Consider the following 20616-nt stretch of genomic DNA (forward strand, 5'->3'; position numbering starts at 1 on the left):
ACTACAATAATGTTGGCAGTTATGAAGCCTGAAGTCTGAACCATATGAGTAAGTACAGGAATCTCCCACTTACAATTTGCTTGACTTTTGATCCCAACTCCAACTTTAACCTTTAAAAAAAAAATTTTTTTTTTAATTGTAAGTGAGACTTTACAGTAATGGCCAAACTCATGTTTAGGATTTCCTGAGGGTTGCAGTCAGTGGTAACACTGGTAACGCAAATATAGTTACACTACATCCCTTAAAAAATTCCCCAGATTTTGGGATCAGATTACCATAATGTGGACTAAGTTAGAAGGAGAAATAAAACATGGCAATACTTGTTACAGGAAAATTTACCAGGAGAAGAAAGTATCTTTAGGCCATCTTAGTTTGACTTTTATTTTACTTAATTAGTTCAGCCCATTCATAAAACCCCTCAAAAAACGTTGACACAGCTTTTATATTAAATGATTGGTTTCACACTTAGGAATGTTAAACTACCTTTTTGTGTTTTATGTTCTTTTATTTTTTGTGGTTACTACTTTTTGGCAGTTGTTGAGGAGAGTGATTGAAATAAGGTTTCTGGGAATAGAACCCTAATTTATAATACTATTTCTATTTGAAATTAGAATTGGATTTATACATTTGGATTTCATTCACTGTTAGTTTGTAAGTTGGATGGGGGTCATGTGTGTAGCTAATCAATGATTATCAAACCATGTTTATTAATACATATATATGTACATGCGCACATATAGTTTTGTGTGTATGTGTTTCATTTTTAGAAGTACTGGGTTAGATTCAGATATGTTTGTATTAAGATATTATTGCCTTTCATTTTGGTGACAATTATTCAAGAAAGGAAGATCAGCTGTATTACCTAGTGCCATAGGAGAAAATAGCATTTATAAAGTGAGATGCTACTGATTTGACCACTTTAAATTATATATAGAAACCGTTAGATCATTTTGCAGATTTTTGGACTTATACTTTTTTCTTAAATACAAACAATTCAGTATGTTTTATTATACTGTAAACTACTTGAGATCATTGTGGTTAGCTTAATTATAGTCTTGGTATCAATAGTTTTTCAAGGAAATATGGTAATAAAATATCAGAGACCTCTACTTAGGTATGTCCTGTGGTTCACACCATTGACTTAATATGAATATGAGTTTACCATCATTCTTTTTCCCAAGAGAAGACTTGATTTCTCTATGTATCTGTATTTTTCAGTCAAGTCTGATACAGCTAACTCTTGTCTGTCAGCATTTGGATTGTTTATACTGTATGTTGTACATGCTGTTGGTAGATAATTTCTTGCTGTATTAGTTGACTGCAATACTACAGCTTTGTTTCTGATGGAAATAGGTTTGCTCACTAAGCTCTTTAGAGCAGGGACATTATCTCATTCATCTGTGCTATAGACATATTTGGCAAAATGATATCCCAGAACTATCAAATTTAACAGTAGAGTTCTTTTTACCTGTTTTAGTATTCCTTTGCTATGATTGTGAAAGGGAACTTATTTTGTAACTGTATCTTAAGTCCTTTGTGTTCCAAGGACTTTGTGTACTTTCAGTCATTTACTAAATATTTATTTGCAACTACCATGTGCCAAGTCCTGGTTTAGGCCTGGATTAGGCCCTGGGAATGTAACAGTGAACAAAATAGAACTTCCTTGCCATCAGTTAAGATTTTAATGGGCAGCCAGATAATAATAAATAGTTAAGATAATTGTATGTAAGATAGTGATTTATGGTAAAGAGAAAAGAGTAAAACAAGGAGGAAGATATGACTATATAGGGTGTTGATAGTTTAGAAGGTGCCTTTTAAGTAAAAACCTGGTGGAGGTAGGAGAGCTGGGCATGCAGAAACGTGGATGTGAGCATTCCAGACAGAAGGAAATAGCCAATCCAAAGGCCATGATTCAGGAACATGCCTTGGTGTGGTTTTTAAAAAAGCACTTTTAATTTGGTAACAGTTTCAAACTACAGCAAAGTTAAAAAACACTTCTGTGTACACTTTGCTAGAGACCTCATTCAAGTTTTGTTAATTGCCCAAATAATGTCCTTGAGACAAAAAGGATCTGATCCAGGACCATGAATTGCATCCAGCTCTCATGTCTCTTTAATCTCCTTCAATTTGGAACAGTTCCTCAGTCTCTCTTGATTTTCATTTGTTCACATACTGAAGATTACAAGCCACTCATTCTGTAGACTATCTCGCAGTTTGGGTTGTCTAATGTTTCCTGATGACTAGACTCAAGATATGTATTTCTGGCTGCAGTTTCACAGAAGTTATGTTGTTTTCTTCTTAATGAATCCTTTTTGGTGGCATGCAGTTTATCCTATTAGGTAGTGTTAGCTTTAGATCACTTGATTAAAGATGATGTCTGTCAAGTTTCTAGCGCCCCCCACCCCACCCCATAATTAATAAGTATTTTGTGGAGAGATACTTTGAGACTATGTAAAATCATGTTTCTATTCCCACTTCAGTCCACTAGTTTTAGCATCCATTGATGTTTTTCACCTAAATTAATTTTTACCATGGTGGTTGCCAAAGGGTGATATTCTGATTCAAGTATTCCTTTGACTTTTATTAGTTGGCATTTTACTGTAAGAAAGAGAATTAATTAATATCTCTTTTTAACTTAAAAAAATTTTTTTTTTGGCTGTACCACACAGCATGTGGGATCTTAGTTCCCTGACCAGAGATCGAACCCGTACCCCCTGCTGCGGAAGTGCAAAGTCCTAACCACTGGATGGCCAGGGAATTCCCTTTATTTTTTTAAAAAACTTGTATCTTGAAGTAATTACAAATTCACAGGAAGTTGCAGAAATAGTCCAGAATGGTCCTGTGTACCCTTCACCTACTTTCCTCCAATGTTTATATCTTACATAACTGTAGTACATGAACAAAATGAGGATATTGACATTGATACAATGCGTATGTATAGTTCTATGCAGTTTTATCATCGGTGCACCTCCTTCCTTTTGGCACAAGGTCATCTTAAATTTTTCCTGTTCTAGTTCTGGAATCAGCTATTTGTCCAAGGAGCCCTAATTTTTTTTTAGTGGAGAAGAGCATTTCAAAACCATGGTCTGGGTGGCAGGCAAGCTCATGGCTGTTGAATTGTCTCTGCACTCAGACCCTTGCAGTGGACAGGTCAAGGAAACACGGGGGTGTCTGTGTGTACACCCACGTAGATATCTACATATATTTTTTTATATGTTTTTATATATTGGAAATCACAAATTTACACCGATACCTCCAATTCTAGCCCAATACCCTGTATTCATTCTAGCTCTTTTTCCCCCCACATTTGTACCTGTTCTCCCAAAATTAAGAGCTGGTTCCTATTATCATATAGTTACTAATTTGCTCAGTTCTTTCGTATGCAGCCAGCTCACCACCCCACAGAACTGTGATGTTGCTCAGATGTACCGTCTTGTGAAGGCCCTGGCAGCTGCCGAACTACCTTCCTACTGTGTTCCACTTATTCCTTGTGTAGGGCCCCTGTTGTGATTTTAAAAACCTTTAGAAGGCCAGTGTGGCTGGAGTAGAATGAGTGAGAATGAAACTAACAGGGGATGAGGCTTGAGAGTTAACCAATTAAGTGGGTGAAGTATGATCATGAAGAGCCTCATAGGTCATAGCAGAGAATCTGTGCTTTACTCTCAATGAAATGGAAGGCACTGGAGGTTTTGAGTAGAGGAGTGATGGGATCGTCTCTGTGTTTCTTGAAAATAATCTGAAGGAGAAAGGAAGGGCAAAGCTGGAAGCAGGGAGACCCGGTAAGTAGGCTTTTGCAATAATTCATAGGGTGGTGTCTTGAACTAGTGTGATGGTGGTAGGGGTAGTGAAAACTGGTGGAATTCTGAGTTCATTTTGAAGGCAATGCTGGCAGGATTTGTAGGTGTTTGGACTTAGGCTCTTGAAAGAAAGAAGTCAAGCTTGACGCCAGAGTTGTTGACCTGAGTATTTGGAAGGCTGGAATCGCCATTGACTGAGATGTGGAAGACGAGAAGAGGAGGTGGTTGCAGCGGAAAGAGGTGGGGGCACAGGTTTGGATATTGTCATTTAAGATATTTATTAGACACCCTGAAGTGGAGATATGGGTCTAGAATTCAGAATTTTAAGTATCTTGAATAGCGATAATGAATTTGAAAGCCATTGGTCCGTAAAGATGAGATGAGATCTCCTATGGAGTGAGTGTATTTAAAAGAGAAGAGGCCCAAGGACTGAGGAGAAAATCAGCAAAAGGGACTGAGAAAGGGCAACCAGAGAGATACATGGAAAACCGTGTGAATGAATTTTCATCAAAGTTAAATGAAGAAAGATTTTTAAGAAGTAGATAATGAAGTATTGTTCAAATATGCTTATAGGTCAAGTAAAATGTGGATTGAGAAATGATAATTAGATTCAAAATGTGGAGGTCATTGATGAGCTTGAGAAAAACTTTTTAGATAGGTTGGTGGCGGTGGTGGTGGTAGTAGGGGGGGATTGATTGGAGTGAGTTCTAAAGAGAATAGGAGGAGAAAAGATCGGGGGTGATGGCGTAGATTTCTCTTTCAGGGAATTTCTCTATAAAGGCAAAGGGAGAAATAGAATGATAACTGTATGGGAAATAGAGTCAAGGGATTTTACTTCCTTAAGAGCGGAAGAAATAACAATATGCCAGTGGCAGTAATCGAATAGAGAATAAAAGATGAAGAGATGATAGGTTGGCTGTGGTGGGGGCAGAGGGGAGTAGTTACAGTGTTGTCTGTTAGTAGGCAGGAGGGGATGGGAGATGTAGTGTATAGGTGAGGGGTCGGCTGTAACTACGAATATAATGTAATGTAATGTAATTAATATTATAATATAATGGCAGAAAAGAAAGAATATATGGGTACAAATGCGGGAATATGTACAGATGTGGTGATGAGAGCTTGTGTAAGTTCTCAGTGATGTAAGAAGCCAAGACCTTAGCTGAGAATGAGGTTGGGAGAGGAGATTTTTGAGGTTTGAGAAGAGAGGAGAAAGTGTGAAATCATGCAGGAGAGTGGGAGAGAGAACGGACCAGGGAGATAGTCTAGGATTGTCAGTCAGCAGAGGGCCACTTGAGCATGGCTGTGTGTTTTTTAAGTCACATTTAGTTCTGGAGGCACAAGTACTGAGTAGAGAGAGAGTTGCATTTAACCGGTGATGTAGTTCTTCCAGGAGAGTATGATTAAGAGGAGCACGAGGGTAAGCACAGGGCAGTGATTATGATGATTGACTGGAGTACGAATTATGTAAAGAGTGAACATAAGAGTGGAGAGGATGAAGGACAGTGGAAAATGATAGGATCTGGATTGAAGGTCCCTTTTGAGTCAAAAGATTGTTGAAGTATTAACGTGAGCTCGAAAGATAGGAGGTGGTGGTCAGTGAGTAGGATGTTTAAAATTGAGATTATGAGGTGTTGCAATTATTGGTAATGATAAGGTTAAGGAGACCACACAAGTGGATTGTCCAGAGTATTAGGATATCTAGGAGTATAATGACATCACCAAGAATTATGACAGGATTAGTGTTAGAGACTGAGGGTTAGTGACGGTGGGTGGCGGGTGCATAAGAAGGGGCACGGTGGGTGGCGGGTGCATAAGAAGGGGCGCGGTGGGTGGCTGATGATGTGTCTCAAAGCTCACACTTTGCAGAAAGAGGAAAAGTGATCTAAGATTGACCACTAGAACATTTACCCCACCTGCAAGATCTACCATTTGAGAGGGTTGTAATGTAAGGTAGGTAGTGTCATCAAGGGAAAAAGTAAGGAAACCTGTTTCCGCTAGAGCAGGAAGGTGAAAGGAATGGTCATAAAGAAGTTCAAGATAATAATTGAATTGCATATCTATGTGAATAATACTAACATAAATACCTACTTTCTTGCTTTACTAAGTGTAACTTATTTAATCTTACATAATTGTATCACCAGTGTTTGAGGGCAGACTCTTATTTGTGTAAGGTTTTATGACAGAACCATTAGAGGAATCAAATTGAATGTGAAGAATTCTGTACTTAAGGAATTTACAGCTAATAGATGTGATAAGCACTGTGTAGGAATGACTGTTGTATGTAGAAAGTGACATGTTCATTGAAGAACATGTAATATGTCAAAGTTCAAAAGATGGGAAATTTTTATCCTGGCATATCAAGGAAGGTTTCATGGAAATAAACTGCATTTGAGCTGGTCTTGAAGCAGAGATAAGATTTGGCAAGTAGAGATGATCATGAAGAACATTTTCTTACGCTTAGCACTCAGTCATGGTACATGGTTGCCCCTTGACAAATGATTAGTAAGTGTTGAATGTTCTGTGGTGAAAGACTGATATAAGCAAAGTTATGAGGGTAGAAAGATCAGTGTGAAAGGTTAAAGTTTTGTTGGTCTAGGCAATGCTCTCAAATAGATATAATGTGAGTCAAATATAAAATTAAAATTTTTCTGGTAGTCATTTAAAAAAATAGAAAGGTGAAATTAATTTTAATAATTTAACCCAGTATAACCCAAGTATTATTTTAACATGTAAAAAATATTTAAAAATATTAATGAGATATTTTACATTCTTATTTTGGTACTGAGTCTTTGAAATCCAGTGTGTATTTTATAGTTACAGCATATCTCAATTTGGGCTATCGCATTTCAAGTGCTCAGTGGCCACCCCGTAGCCAGTGGCTTCTGTATTGGACAGTACAGATCTAGAACAAATATGAGTGAAGAATAGTAGAACAATGGGAAGTAAGATTGCAGAAGGTTGGTGGGGCCAGATGGCACAGAATTTTGAATACTAGTTAAGGGTTTTCTTTTGTAAGCATTTGTAAGCTGTCGAATAATTTTAAGGAGGGCATGAAATGTACAGCTTTAAATTTCAAGAAGATTGACTGCTTAATAGTAGGCTGGAGATGGGCTGGAGCAGTGGGTGATTAAAGGCAAGGAAACTAGTTAGTAGGTAATAAATAAATCAGAATCTGAGCAAAGCATAATGGGGAATGGAGTGGAGAAGGAAGCACCTGTGAGACCTTAGAGGAAGTATCAGCAGTACAGAGGGAATGACTTGATGTAAAGGACAAAGAAAAGGATTTCTGAATCTGACTTACATAAAATGGCACTGCTTATTAGATATAGAGTAGGTAAGATTTGAATGAGAAAATATGAATTGTTTTGGTCATGTTGATGACAAGATAATGGCTGAATATTTATTTACCCAACAGTCTTGGGGCATATATTCGCTACTTTAAATATGAAAAATAAAAATGTTTACCTTTAAGGATAATAAAAAATTCATTACGTTTAAGGAATTTGTGATCTCCAAACTATTACTCTTGTATTCCATCAGTAAAAGAGTTTTGAAATATCTTCAAATAGACATGTATTATTTATAATTTGTGTACATCTATCAAAATACTGTGTACATTGTAAAATACACATAAAACAGGAGTTCAAAAGTATAAGCTAAATCTATAGACATATTTTTGAGATATTTATGACACCAGAAAAACTTTTCTCATTAAATTAAATATGCTTAATTGCTTTTAAAAGTTTTGGCTTCATGTTGTTAGAGTGAATTGAAGATCAGGTTTGAAGTTCAGTTTATTTTGCTACTGAGAACTATCAGGATTTTTTTTTAAATTTCACAAAGATATATGGATACAGGTGGAAGAAGCACAGTATATCAGTGGCTGCAGTTATTAATCACAATACTCATTTTTCAATTCCGTCCACTAGCTGTACAACTTTTTTGTGTGGTTGTTGAAATTTGGTTAGTAAATTGCTGTTTTCTCTGATGAGGCCAGTTCTTGAAAGCAAATCAGAAATAATTTCTTTTTATATTTTAACATATGGCTAAACATCTTTAACTGGGTCAGAAAATTATGTTTTCAAATTTTAAAAACATGGATGTGAAAGTTAAAAAACAATTTTAATAGGCCAAGCATCTTATTATCTGCAAAATTCACATATGGATGGAAACATTTCCAGACACACCCTTTTTCAAAAATATTCCTTCCATAGCAAGAATTTCTTCTAAAAAGAAAGTTTTTCTTTTCTTTTGTCACTTGTTGTTAACATATTACCTTTACTGAGACAGAATCTATTAATTTTTCCCCCAAATGTCTGCCAGCATACTATTAGTAAGTACTCGTTATCATAGGCAAGATCAGATTTGGAACACTTGCCTTTTTATAGAATAGAAGAAAAATGGTAATTCATCTCTAAGTTCAATAGCTTTTAAAAGTTCACTGTGACAAGATAGCTAGAAAACTTTTATGTGAAATTAAAATTTTTTATGGTCGTTCTTCATCTCACTACAAAGAATTGAAAAATTCTGTCACACTTTAACAATCTTATTTTTATAAATTTTACAGTGTTGATGACATATTATAGCACTTTGTGCTCTTATGGATTTAATTTCTTAGTTGTAAAAGCTGTTCAGTGAATGAATTGCATGTTATATACTGTATGTAATGTAGTTCTAGAGGCAGTTTTGTATTTCAGCTAAAGTATCAGCTCTCTCAGTGGTTACTGTTACAGAGGTTTTTCCTTCAAATTTAGTTTTATTAAAGAAGTAATTTACTATTGAGAATACAGTATATTTTCTTCATTACAACAGTATCCAACCATATTTTAACTGATCAGGTTAGAAAAAGTGTGTACTTTCTTCCAATTGTGTAGTAAACCTCTTTTATGGAGTAATTAATTTTGTTGCTTATTACATCAACTTTTTCAATTTTTTTTTCTGTGTGCGTTCCAAAGATACTTGGTCTCAAGAAAATGTATTTTAGTTTTTTACCATATTGTTTTTCAGCCATTTCAGCCATTAGAAAAATCCAGTGTTTCCCAATGATGTCTGAATTAAAAACAAAAAAACGAAACCTTTTTTTGATGTTAAAGAAACTAACAAGTTTTATTTTTTTATTTTAATAAAAAAGAAATTAAAAATAATTTAAAAAAAGAAACAAAACTAAAACACAAGGCTTTCAAACATTTATCATTAAGCTCAATGAAAACTTGTAAAATTCTGGGTAGCACACAGGCATTAAATATTATGCAAATAATTATAGAGATTTTTTTTCATGTTCCTGTTGTTTAGGTTTTAAATTGTGATGGCTTCAGTCATTAACATGAAATATGAATTTCTGAAAAGCTTTGTGTTCTGCAAAAATCATGCACCATAAATAACATGGCTTATGAGGATAATAGAGTAGGAACAGACTGTGTAAAACCTATACAAATTTTAACCATAACACTAACAAAACCAATAATTCAAATAAAAATAGCAACAAAGTTAAATCTCTGTTGGCATTTGTACCCAGCATCACAGACATTTGAATATCTGTAGCCTTAAACCCTGAGGCTTGAGCTTTTTGCTTTGAGATTTAGGCCTATGAAGGCCTTTATTTCTATAGCCTTCTTTATCAGGTTTTTGTTTGTTTTTAACAAAGGAAAAATATCTTTTCAGCTTTTTCAACTGCACTTGTAACCTTACTAGATAGCTTAATGTCATGAACAGTGTAGGGGTTTTTGAAGCTACTATTTGTACTTTAGTAAGGCATTTCTGTGTGATTTTTGGCTTTTTTCTTAATGTCATCCTATATTGCTAAGGCTTTCTCTTTAACTTGAGAAAGCTTGCCCATCATTTAAAAACTTTAACAAGCTGGAAAAAATCACATATTTTACTTAATATTCGAATTATTCCCTTACTTTCCAGTTACATGTGGGATAATTTGTGTTACAGAAATTCAGATTATAGCAGTACATCATTAATGATTATGGATGTAATTCCATATTTCAAATAGGCTTTAGGTAATTTTTAATTTGGGGGGCGGTGATGTGATTAGCTTGCCATTGTTTTTAGCCTCATAGTTTGGTCAATAAGAGCTTATATAAGCAGTAGGTTAAGAGTTAACACTGCCGTTTTGTTTGTTTGTACTAATTGCATTTTGGTATTATCTTAAATCTGTGATTATATACATTACATTCACTTTAAAAATAGCTTTATTGAGGTGTAATTGACATAAAATAAATTGTACATAATGAAATTGTACAGTTTGGTAAGCCTTGGCATATGTCTGCACCCCAAAATGGAGTGCTTTTTAATCTGCTTGGTAATTTTTCTACTAGTAAATTTTTAAAAATCTGGGTACATGTAAGCTGTAGTATGTCACAATTCATTGAAAGCTAACGAGTGAGATGTTGCTGAAAACCTCTATGTTAAACTTAAAATTCTTTAAGCTTAAATGTGTAAAATTGTAATATTTTCTTCTTGCACCTCAGTGGATCATCTTATACATTCCCATTGAGTACATTTACCCAACTTGGGAGATTTCTGAGGTCCGTTGGATATTTGTTGGGTACTTGGAAATATGGTACTGAGTCCCAGGGTAGAAGTAGATAGATCTATCAGCCATAGAAGATGGTTCTCAGAATAAAGTTCACGTATGTGTTTGTTTCGCTAACTACTCCCTGCTCCCTTTGAGTGTAGGAGAAATTATGGCTATTTGTGAGTTCCAATTAAGGATGATTTTATGTTCAGTGTTTTTAAGTAATTTTCTTTTAAACCAGTGATACTAACGTGTCTCTAAATTGATTGACAAGAAATTGTTCCTACTTGAAGTACTGTTATTGCCAGAAATTGATCAATAAGCAGAGGAATTTTGTATGAAATGATAGTTGGTAATCAGCCTTTAGAAACTTTAGATTTGCCTAAACTATTAGTTTTCAAATTGTTTTAGCCATGAGACCTTTTCTCTGCCAAATAAAAATTTAGACTACCAAAATGTAAAACAGACCAAAATATAGTGCATTCGATTCCCTTACCAAGACTTGCTCACTTCTTTTATTTGTAGGGAAGTGCACATACAGTGGACAAAAGAGAGATGGGACAGATATTGAGTCTAAAAGGTTTTAAAATTTTTTCTAATTTTTAGAAGTGTTACTAAAAAAAAAAAAAATTCCCTCAGATGTGTAGAAGAAATACTGCTTCCTGGGTAAGGAAGAGGTACACCTCGCTTCTGTAGTTCTACTGAGAAGAATATTTTGTTTTTTCATTAAAAGTAGGTGGGCCAGGGACTTCCCTTGTAGTGCAGTGGTTAAGAATCCGCCTGCCAGTGCACGGGACACAGGTTCGAGCCCTGGTCCAGGAAGATCCCACGTGCCGCGGAGCAACTAAGTGCATGTGCCACAACTACTGAGCCTGCGCTCTAGAACCCGCGAGCTACAACTACTGAGCTCGTGTGCCACAACTACTGAAGCTTGTGCGCCTAGAGCCTGTGCTCCGCAACAAGAGAAGCCCCTGCAATGAGAAGCCCGCTCACCGCAACGAAGAGTAGCCCCTGCTCGCCACAACTAGAGAAAACCCGTGCGCAGCAACGAAGACCCATCGCAGCCATAAATAGATAGATAGATAGGTGGGCCATTGAGTCTGTACAGCTACGTAAGTAGTCAGAGGGAGAGAAGAGCATGTGCTTTAAAAACAACCACCAACAACTATTTTTGTTTTGCCGAAATGTTCTTCACTGTTCCTAGTGGTAGTTGTATGGGTAGCAGAAAGAGCTACTTCTGATTACAACTTTTGCTTTTGTTATGTACCAAAATGGCTCTGTCCCCAAACACTTTTCCATTTCCTAATACATTCCTTTTCCAGTGGGGGTTTTTATGAGAATTAAATGAGAAAGTGATTCTACTCTCTCTGGCACAAAGTAGGTGCTTAATGAATGTTGATTTCCTAGTGTGATTTGTGGGTATATATTTCTGCCCTTTAAATTTTCCTGTGAACTTGGTTTGTAAAGTACTTGGTTGTGCCTTAAGAAGTTCATTGGTTAGATTTGATTAATATTTGCCTGGAAAACTGAGGATATTATGTTTGTGAGTATAATGGATGTGATATTGAAATATTTTCAGTGATTTTTTTATGTGGGATTTAAAATGAAAGAGTTAAGTCTCTAGTTTTAAAAAATATTAGAACTGTAGTGACATATCAAATAATAGTGACATGTCTAATAATAGGAAAGGACAGTTTTGTGTTTGAAATTCTTTTAATTCCATCTCAGATTCACTCAGCAGTGCAGTTCCACTTCTCCTTTACAATTGCCGGATTGGTTTTAAAAATTACAAGAAACCTATTTTTCTTTACTTGGAAGATGGGATACAGAATATAAGGTTGTATGACTCCACATGACCCCTTCCCTCCCAGCTTCAAACACAAATAAGGATTTAAAAGTGTTTGGAGGACAAGTCTCTATAATAGAAAACCTTCGCTGAAATTTAGCAAACTTGGGGAGTTTTTAACTAATTTTTGTCTCATACTTCCTCTCTGATGAAGTAGACAGTATATTAGATAAGGTATGTGAAAATGCCTGAGAACAGTGATGGCATACAGGTTTTTAAATGTTTTACTGTTTATTTGCCCCTGTGATGTTTTTATCTTGTCAGTTAATTGATTGTTGTCCAGTACATCCAAAACAATTTTAATGATGTATAACACACACACACACACAGAGAAAAGTACATATATTATATGTATCGATATATAGCATGAAAGGCTTAAGATCAGTGGGAACTGTATTCTTTGTTCAGAGGTTCCCCTTCCCCACAATTCAGAGTTCAGGTTTTAAGCAAGTTTTTGTTATAATATTCCCTTAACTGTTCTAAATATGAATTTTACTCTTAGACACCTATTACTTCATTAATGTACCACCTATATTGTTTTGTAGAGAGCTTTAAGAGCTGATTTTACTATAGGTATAGGTAAAGATTCATGAAAGCAAACCAGAAAACTGTTCTTACGCTTTGTTAAATTAGCTTCTCAAGCTTATGGTGAAGTTAACTTATATCACACAAAATATGTGCAAGACACTTTCACTCAGTACTCTTTAATTTCTTGTTTTCCTAGATAACTTTTTTTCCTTCAAATATTCTTTTTTCATAGGGGACAGGATAAATTTAGTTTGTCACTAATTTGGTTGACAGATCTTAAACTAAGGTACTTACAAAGCTATATTATAAAATAAGCATTAAGTATTTTATTCAACTGATATTGATAAATGATAGCAGATTAGTTAATATTACTTAGATTTTTCTAGGTGAAATAGAAAGTTTACTATAAAAAATAATATGGCGTATACATAAGATTCAGAAGGTTTTCTGCATGCATAGAGGGTGGCTTTAAAATCTATGTTTTATACGCTAATGATGGATTTGTTTGGCCCCACTGTTTTTCCTTTTGTGTTTGTATTTGGAGTTGTAATAACAGAAGGCAAAAATGTAAATATTACAAATTCATTTACAAGACACTTCCTGGTCACTTATCTGTACAGCAGATACACAGAAATATGTTTCCTATTTTGTTGTCTTAACTTTAAAATGTGGATATTGTTCAGTATTCTGTTAGAGGAATAACTTTATTAACTTTAATTTCAGTAATAAAGTATAAATGTATCATAAAATTCTGATTCTGTCACTTATAAAATGTATTGTCTGGGGCAGGTTTTTTAACCTCTCTAAACTTCAGTTTCTGTGCCTACTAAATGTGAGTATAATAATAGTACCTAGTTTATACATTGTTAGGGTCTATGAATGTGAACTCACAGTGACATTTTTTTTTTTTTTAATTTGGCCGCGCAGTGCGGCTTGCAGGATCTCAGTTCCCAGACCAGGGATTGAACCTGCGCCCTCATCAGTGAAAGTGCGGAGTCCTAACAACTGGACTGCCAGGGAATTCCCAGTAACATCTTTTTTTTTTTTTTTTTTTGCGGTACGCGGGCCTCTCACTGTTGTGGCCTCTCCCGTTGCGGAGCACAGGCTCCGGACGCGCAGGCTCAGCGGCCATGGCTCACGGGCCCAGCTGCTCCGCGGCATGTGGGATCCTCCCGGATCGGGGCACGAACCCGTGTCCCCAGCATCGGCAGGCGGACTCTCAACCACTGCGCCACCAGGGAAGCCCCCCAGTAACATCTTAAAGGAGGTTTTTGTTTTGTTTTTTAAACATGCAGCAATTATAGAAAAACAAGTGCTAAGAAAGTGGTGCACGGTGGTTTGGAAATAACAAATTTATGATCTAAATAGCTTTTATAGAAGTCACTGATGACCTCAAAGTGTCTAATGTCTCAGTCTTGATTTACTTGACTTACCAGTCATATTGATTTTGTGGATCACTCTCCCTCTTTGCTACATGCTTCACCTGGCTTCCAAGATACCACAGCAGTCTTGATTTTCTCCCTCCTTTACTGCTTGCTTCTCAGTCTCCTGTACTCCACAGTCTCTTAATAAGTGGTGTATCCCAGGACTCAGTCCTTGGTCCTTTTTTATTTGTCTACACTCACTCCTTTAGTGATCTTATCCAGTTTTATGGCTTTAAATACCACCCATATACTCACAATTCATAACAGTATGAAACTTTCAGCTAAAAGATAATTTGCTGCATTTAACAATTGAAATTCCTAGAAGGATGTCTCCATCATTTTGCTTATCACTTTAGACATTCCAGGTAGGTGAAGTCTTTCCAACCTCCTTCCTTTTTTTTTCTTTTTCTTTTTTTTCCTTGGTGGGTGCATTTTATTTGGAGATTTAAAAACAGTTAGATATTTAGAAGCAGTTTATAGTGAGAGTAAAATCAAGTCCAATACTTCATTCCTTCTTGGCAACTAAAGTATAAAAGGCTCTGTGTTCAGGAAAAGTTGGGAAAATAGGCCATTCTATACATACTTTTTTCCACCATGATGATTGTAATGGGAAAAATTGGGTGTTGGCTTGTACCTGTTTATTCAGAAAGAGAGTAGGATAAATCACTTTTCTCTCTACTGTCCTCTGATGCTAACTTTTAACGTACAGACAACCCAAGTCAGTTCCAGTATTACAGCTGATTCACATATTTTAAGCCAGTGATATTAGAGATGCGGGAGATCTGGTAACTAGGCAAGCTCTGCGGGCTTAGCTTAAGATTTACTTGAAAGCCGTGTCTGATCTACCTCTTTATGCAGTTTCATATGAAACTTGGGCAATAAGATTTTTTTTTAGTGTCTTTTTTAGGAGCTGGGATTTTCACTCCAGCTACCGTTTTAAACCCCAGTAATCAGTCTGGTTTTCACCCATTACCACATTTAGGTTCTTTTAATTCTCAATTATTGGTCTTATTGCTTTCTGCCCTGAAATCCAGTAGATCTTTGTGACTTTAGCTCCTACTTTAGCTCCTACATTGCTTAGCATTTTTCTTTCTTGTTCTTGAATATTTTGTGGTGGTGGTGGTGTTTTTTTCCTTTCAGTGGGGCTATGACTTTTAAATGTTCTCCTGTCATCTCTGTGCATTTGAAAGTAGGGAAAGGGACAAATAGTGTTAATTTTCTTCATTGCTTTGAAGTTTTGGTTGTAGGCTTTTCTTTAATATAAGTTTTATTCTTTTAAAAGTTTCTTTATCTTAGCTTTAGTATCACTTTCTATGAAAAGAATCACAGTTGAAATCACAAGACACTGAAAAAAAAATCTTACCTCCTAAGGTTTATATGAAACTGCTTAAGGAGGATGGTCATAGACATAGGCTTTCATTCAAGTCTTGAGGTAATCCAGCAGCTGTAACTCAGTATCAATTTTGTGTACTGAAAATACTAGTATCTTTTAAAAATTCAGAATTTGTTTCTTAAGTGGTACTAAATAGAATAAGTTTCAAATGTAAAAATTTATAAACATAGAACCTCAAGTATAAATGTAAATGTATAAATATGTATTACCCCTACATTATCTTCTGATGTAAATTATTAGCAAATTAAGGTATTAGTATTATTCAAAAATAAATATTACCAAAAAACCTTAATGTACAAACGAAATAGTATGTGATCTTTAAGAAATGGTTTAAAAAAACCAAAATAGTATTATTTTGTTGAGTTGAGTTGTTGAGTTGAACAACTGTTCAAGTGTTCCACCTGCTGAAAAAGCTCTCTGACTCTACACTAGTGGGGTATATTATGGGAAAATATTTATAAACTGTTTGCAGATTTTTTTCCTGTTTATTTAATCTTTGTGTAACTCCATTTCTCTGTGATAACTTTCAGTTCTTCTAGAATTAGTAAATTAAAAACTCTAGTTACCTTTCTAAGTTTTGCATGTAATTTTCCCCACATTTTCTCCCTACCCAGATCCTCAGAAGTTCTCTTTATTACTGTTTTGTTTTCTGCAGTCCTCCAGCTTCCTTCTTTCCCCTTCCAAGCTTCCACTGGTGGTTGAGATGAGGGAGATGAGTTAAGTATATTGAACCTCTAAGATTTAGGTAGTATTTTGCTACATCATTTTCTAATAGCAAGACCTTGGGCATGCCAAAGTCACTTAATCTCTCTGAACTTTAGTTTGTTTATTTTTTAAATGAGAATATGTCCTTCTGCCCTCCTCAGTTACTTGGGGATGAAACAATACATGCACTAGTGTTTCAAAAATACTGTTTTCTTCACAAGCGTATCCATTAAGTAATTTGAGACTTGGTTTGTTTCTTACTAGTTTTTTTCACTCCCACCAAGTTATATGTATGTACTTTTTCATATTTTGATTATAAATTTAATGCATGCTTGTTGTAGAAAGTCTGGAAAATACAGAAAACTTACAGAAGAAAATAGAAACCTGAACAGTGCGTCATCCTGTTTTCATGTTTTTAGAGGAAATTTAGTTTTGAGCCTGAATTTCCTGAGGGTAAGGATAGTTAGTGTCTCACTTATTTTTAGATTTTCTATTCTTTGTATACACTAGGCACAAAATTAATGCTTGTTGAATGAATGGGAACTAGTCTGGGTGTATTTCTTAAAGTCAAAAGCTTGGTAAAATTTTATTGGACATCGGAAGAGAGAAAAGACATCTGACTAGCAAAAATAATAGTGGATGCATATTTTAAAATGACATTTTTCTCTTGGCTAAAAGTACAGTGGAAAACATGATAGGGTCAACCCTAATATTCTCTGGCAGAAGTTAGGAAACTATTTAAAGCTGTTGGATATGGTGCCACTGGGGGCAATTTCATATCAAAGTGGATTAACATTTACTCACTGAGAACAAAACAATAAAATTTAAAGGCTTTTTATCTTGAATGCTTGAAAATTGTAACAACTTTCTTTTTTCTCTTTTTATTTTTCTGTTAAACAGGATGGCTTAAATTCCTTGGTCCTTGATTTGGATTTCCCTGCTTTGAGGAAAAACAAAAATATAGATAATTTCTTAAATAGATGTAAGTATGTGTAAATTTCATATTTGATCATATGACCCTACTTTTTTTTTTTTTTGTTTTGCGGTACGCGGGCCTCTCACTGCTGTGGGCTCTCCCGTTGCGGAGCACAGGCTCTGGATGCGCAGGCTCAGTGGCCATGGCTCACGGGCCCAGCCGCTCTGCAGCATGTGGGATCCTCCCGGACTGGGTCACGAACCTGTGTCTCCTCCATCGGCAGGCGGACTCTCAACCACTGCGCCACCAGGGAAGACCCTTTACTTTTGATAAGAGATTTATGTTTAATTAATATTATTACAGTCCACAAACTTTTAACTTATTAAATTAAAAATTTTTTTTAGTTTGCCATTTGATTTATTTAAATACTAATATTCTTTATTTCAAAGCAGAATTGCCAAATCAATTAAAGTATGTAAAGTAGGTAAAGTTCAAGGTTTTGATTAAATTAAGATTGCTTCGAATTTCAGGACAGGTCATTTATGGCAGTTCCAAGAGAAGTTTTCAATTAATGTTAACAACTCTAAGACTTAGACATTATCCAGAAGACTTAATGAGCTTTATGTTTGTATAAATGTAGACATTTCAGTCTAGTTAATGAAAGATAATGTGATAACAGTTATTGCCATAAACGTAGTAACTATTAATATATGCCAGTATTGATGTTGCAATGAAGTTGTAAATGAAGTTGAATTCTGAGAATAAGAAATTCTCAAAATAATTATATACACTTTATGTGAACACAGTATGCTCTTTAATTTGGAATTAATCAGAGACTAGGCTGTTTTCCTAGTTTAAAAATCTTATCTATAGTTATCAAATCTACAATATGTGATTACTGTTTTTCAAAGAAGTAAGCTACCAGTATTCGTGATTGAGATTAGCCTTGTGTACTTTCATAGCAGCTTTCTGCAGTGATTCAGAGTGTACTCCAGGATTGCCTGGATCGTCATAGTTTCAGCTGTCACATAACTTGCCAAGCAACAGAGTCAGAAACAGAATAGTTTAACTGCTACTTTTTGGTAGTCATTAATGTGTTTATATGTGTTAAACCAGAGAGTTTTGTCCTTTGATGTAAAGTGTATGTGTCTTAGAGTTTTAAATAGCAACATTTAAAAATTGACAGATTTAGCTGGAAACTAAGCCCAGTTTCTTGAAATAAAAATTTGTTTACAAATATGGTGATTATTTTAAAAGGTTGCTTATAAATATGATGATTGATATTATGGTGATCTTTTTACTGTAGATGAGAAAATTGTGAAAAAGATCAGAGGTCTACAGATGAAGGCAGAAGACTATGATGTTGTAAAAGTTATTGGAAGAGGTGCTTTTGGTGAAGTCCAGTTGGTAAGAAAGAATTTGTTTTGTTCTTTTTATTATTTCCTTTATTGACATGGTTTTGTGAAACATTATCAGTGGCTCTTGAGTAAATCTAATTTCTGTGTCCAGCCATGCCAGAAAATTAGTTTTATGAGCTTGGTCAAGTCATTCCATCTCTGAGAGCCTCAGTATCTTCATCTATAAAAAGAGATAATTGTGCTGTAATTACCAGGTCTTTTCCAGCTCTGAAACACTGCGATTTAGAATAAGGCCAACTTGGCTTCACTCATGATCTGCCTAGCAGTTAATATTCTTCCAGAAATACTGTGTTTTTATTTAGTATGTTCAGATTAATAACATCTCTGCTTAATTAACTGAGATTTATTCAGATATACGAGAAACCCAACAAAGGCATTTTAATAACTGAAAGTAAATATAAAATTTACCTTTGCAGACCAAAGTGGTAGCACTGGAAATACTTCTAAATGTTTGCAAATATTTCAGATATTTTATTTATATTACTATATGAAGAACTATAACGTAATATTCCTATTTTCATCACCCGAATATGAAACTCTTCTTTGTTTTTTTTTTCTTTTTATAGTTAAACTGTGGAGTCAAATTCTGTTTTTAACTTAATAGTGCTTTACTCTTCTTGATGGAGCACCAAGAAAAACTGACTATGTGCCAGCATGGGTTTCTCTAGGAACAAGTCATGACAGACTAACCTTTTGTCTTTTTCTCTTTCATTCCTTCTTTCTATGATAGGTTTATTGAACTTGTAGATCAGGATAGTGCAATAGGTGTAAAATATACCCATAAGATATTTGAAAAAGTTTGACATACTTGAGGATGATACGGAGAAGTGTCAACGAATAAGCATATGGATAGGGAGCCTTATAACTACATTAATAGCTGTATTCTAAGGAGCCCAATGAAGGCATGAATGGTTCCTTGGACAGAGATCCCCAAGGTCAGGTTTTAGGATTCTTTCCTCTCCTATTAAACATGTTATTAATGACTTGTATGGAGGCAATGGTGGCATGTTGAATAACTTTGCAAATGAGTTAAAACTAAGTATGAAGATGAGCCAAAACCCAGAAATCATCAAATGGGGAGGTCATTAGCCAAATAGAAGAAGTGAAATTTAACCAGGATAATGACCTGTACTTGAAGAACTCAAGGAATAGATTGCTTAACAGTGATTATGAATTAAAGAACGATTTTCCTGAATGTAAACCAGGCAAAAGTCATTGGTGATGTGGCTACCCAAAATAGTAAAGTTTGGACTGCTGTAATAAATTTCTAAGATAATAGAGATAAGGTTTTCTCTAATTTGAGATGACTGGGCCATACCTGGCATATTTAATCCACTCTAGATGCCCTGTTGCCCTGGTTTAAAAGGGACGAATAATGCTCAGGGACTTGAAATAATGCCATGTGAGGTATGGTTGAAGGAATTGAGACATTGATTGGGAGTAGATTTGAAGAATGGGCTGCCTTCAAAAGTAATGAGGTTTTGTTTGTGTTTTATTTTTGTTCTTAGTGAAAGTGCTGAAGCTTCAGCTGGTAGAATGCTCTAGTGGGTGGAGTGGGAGATTAGATTACATGACAGTTGATATGACAGTTTCTATAAGGTAGGGAAATTATAAAGTAGTTGAATCCTAGCTCTGCCATGGTCAAACTCAAAAGATCATGGTGAGTTCAGGCAGATTTCTCAATCTCTCTGAGTTCCAACCTGTAGAATACAGATAATAACAACTGTGTTATGGGGGTCGTTATAGGAAACTAAATGAATTAACAAAATAAATAAGTCTGGTTGTAGTGTTCTCTGAATGTTAACCGTTATTATTATTTAGTATTTGATATAGGAGTCATACTATTGTGTGCATGTTTCAAATACAATACATGTATTTGAAACAGGCACATTGTTTCTTCATACTTATTTCATTGTGGTTAGGGAATAAACACTAGAATTTGAAGTTGCATTTTTTGGGGGGAAATATGACAGACCTTGACTTGTCATGTTCTTGTGTCAGCGTAGTCATTGTTCTGTGTTAGATTAATTTGATCATTAAAGTTCAATATGTTAAAGGAAAGGAAA

The 20616-nt window shown here is 35.1% G+C and overlaps 1 protein-coding gene across 1 annotated transcript in view; it reads left to right on the forward strand.

The window, feature by feature from the left end:
- The window catches only part of ROCK2 (Rho associated coiled-coil containing protein kinase 2), a gene marked incomplete at both ends in the record, with an annotated part of 136588 nt that overhangs the window by 37145 nt on the left and 78827 nt on the right, over positions 1–20616 (forward strand). Inside the window, 2 exons of the mRNA XM_079721538.1 lie at positions 17117–17198; positions 18439–18539. Of these exons, the coding sequence (XP_079577664.1) occupies positions 17117–17198; positions 18439–18539 (183 nt within the window). The remainder of the gene's footprint in view (positions 1–17116; positions 17199–18438; positions 18540–20616) is intronic.

This window comes from Hyperoodon ampullatus, assembly GCF_949752795.1.
Source record: "Hyperoodon ampullatus genome assembly, chromosome: 15".
Lineage (NCBI taxonomy): Eukaryota > Metazoa > Chordata > Mammalia > Artiodactyla > Ziphiidae > Hyperoodon > Hyperoodon ampullatus.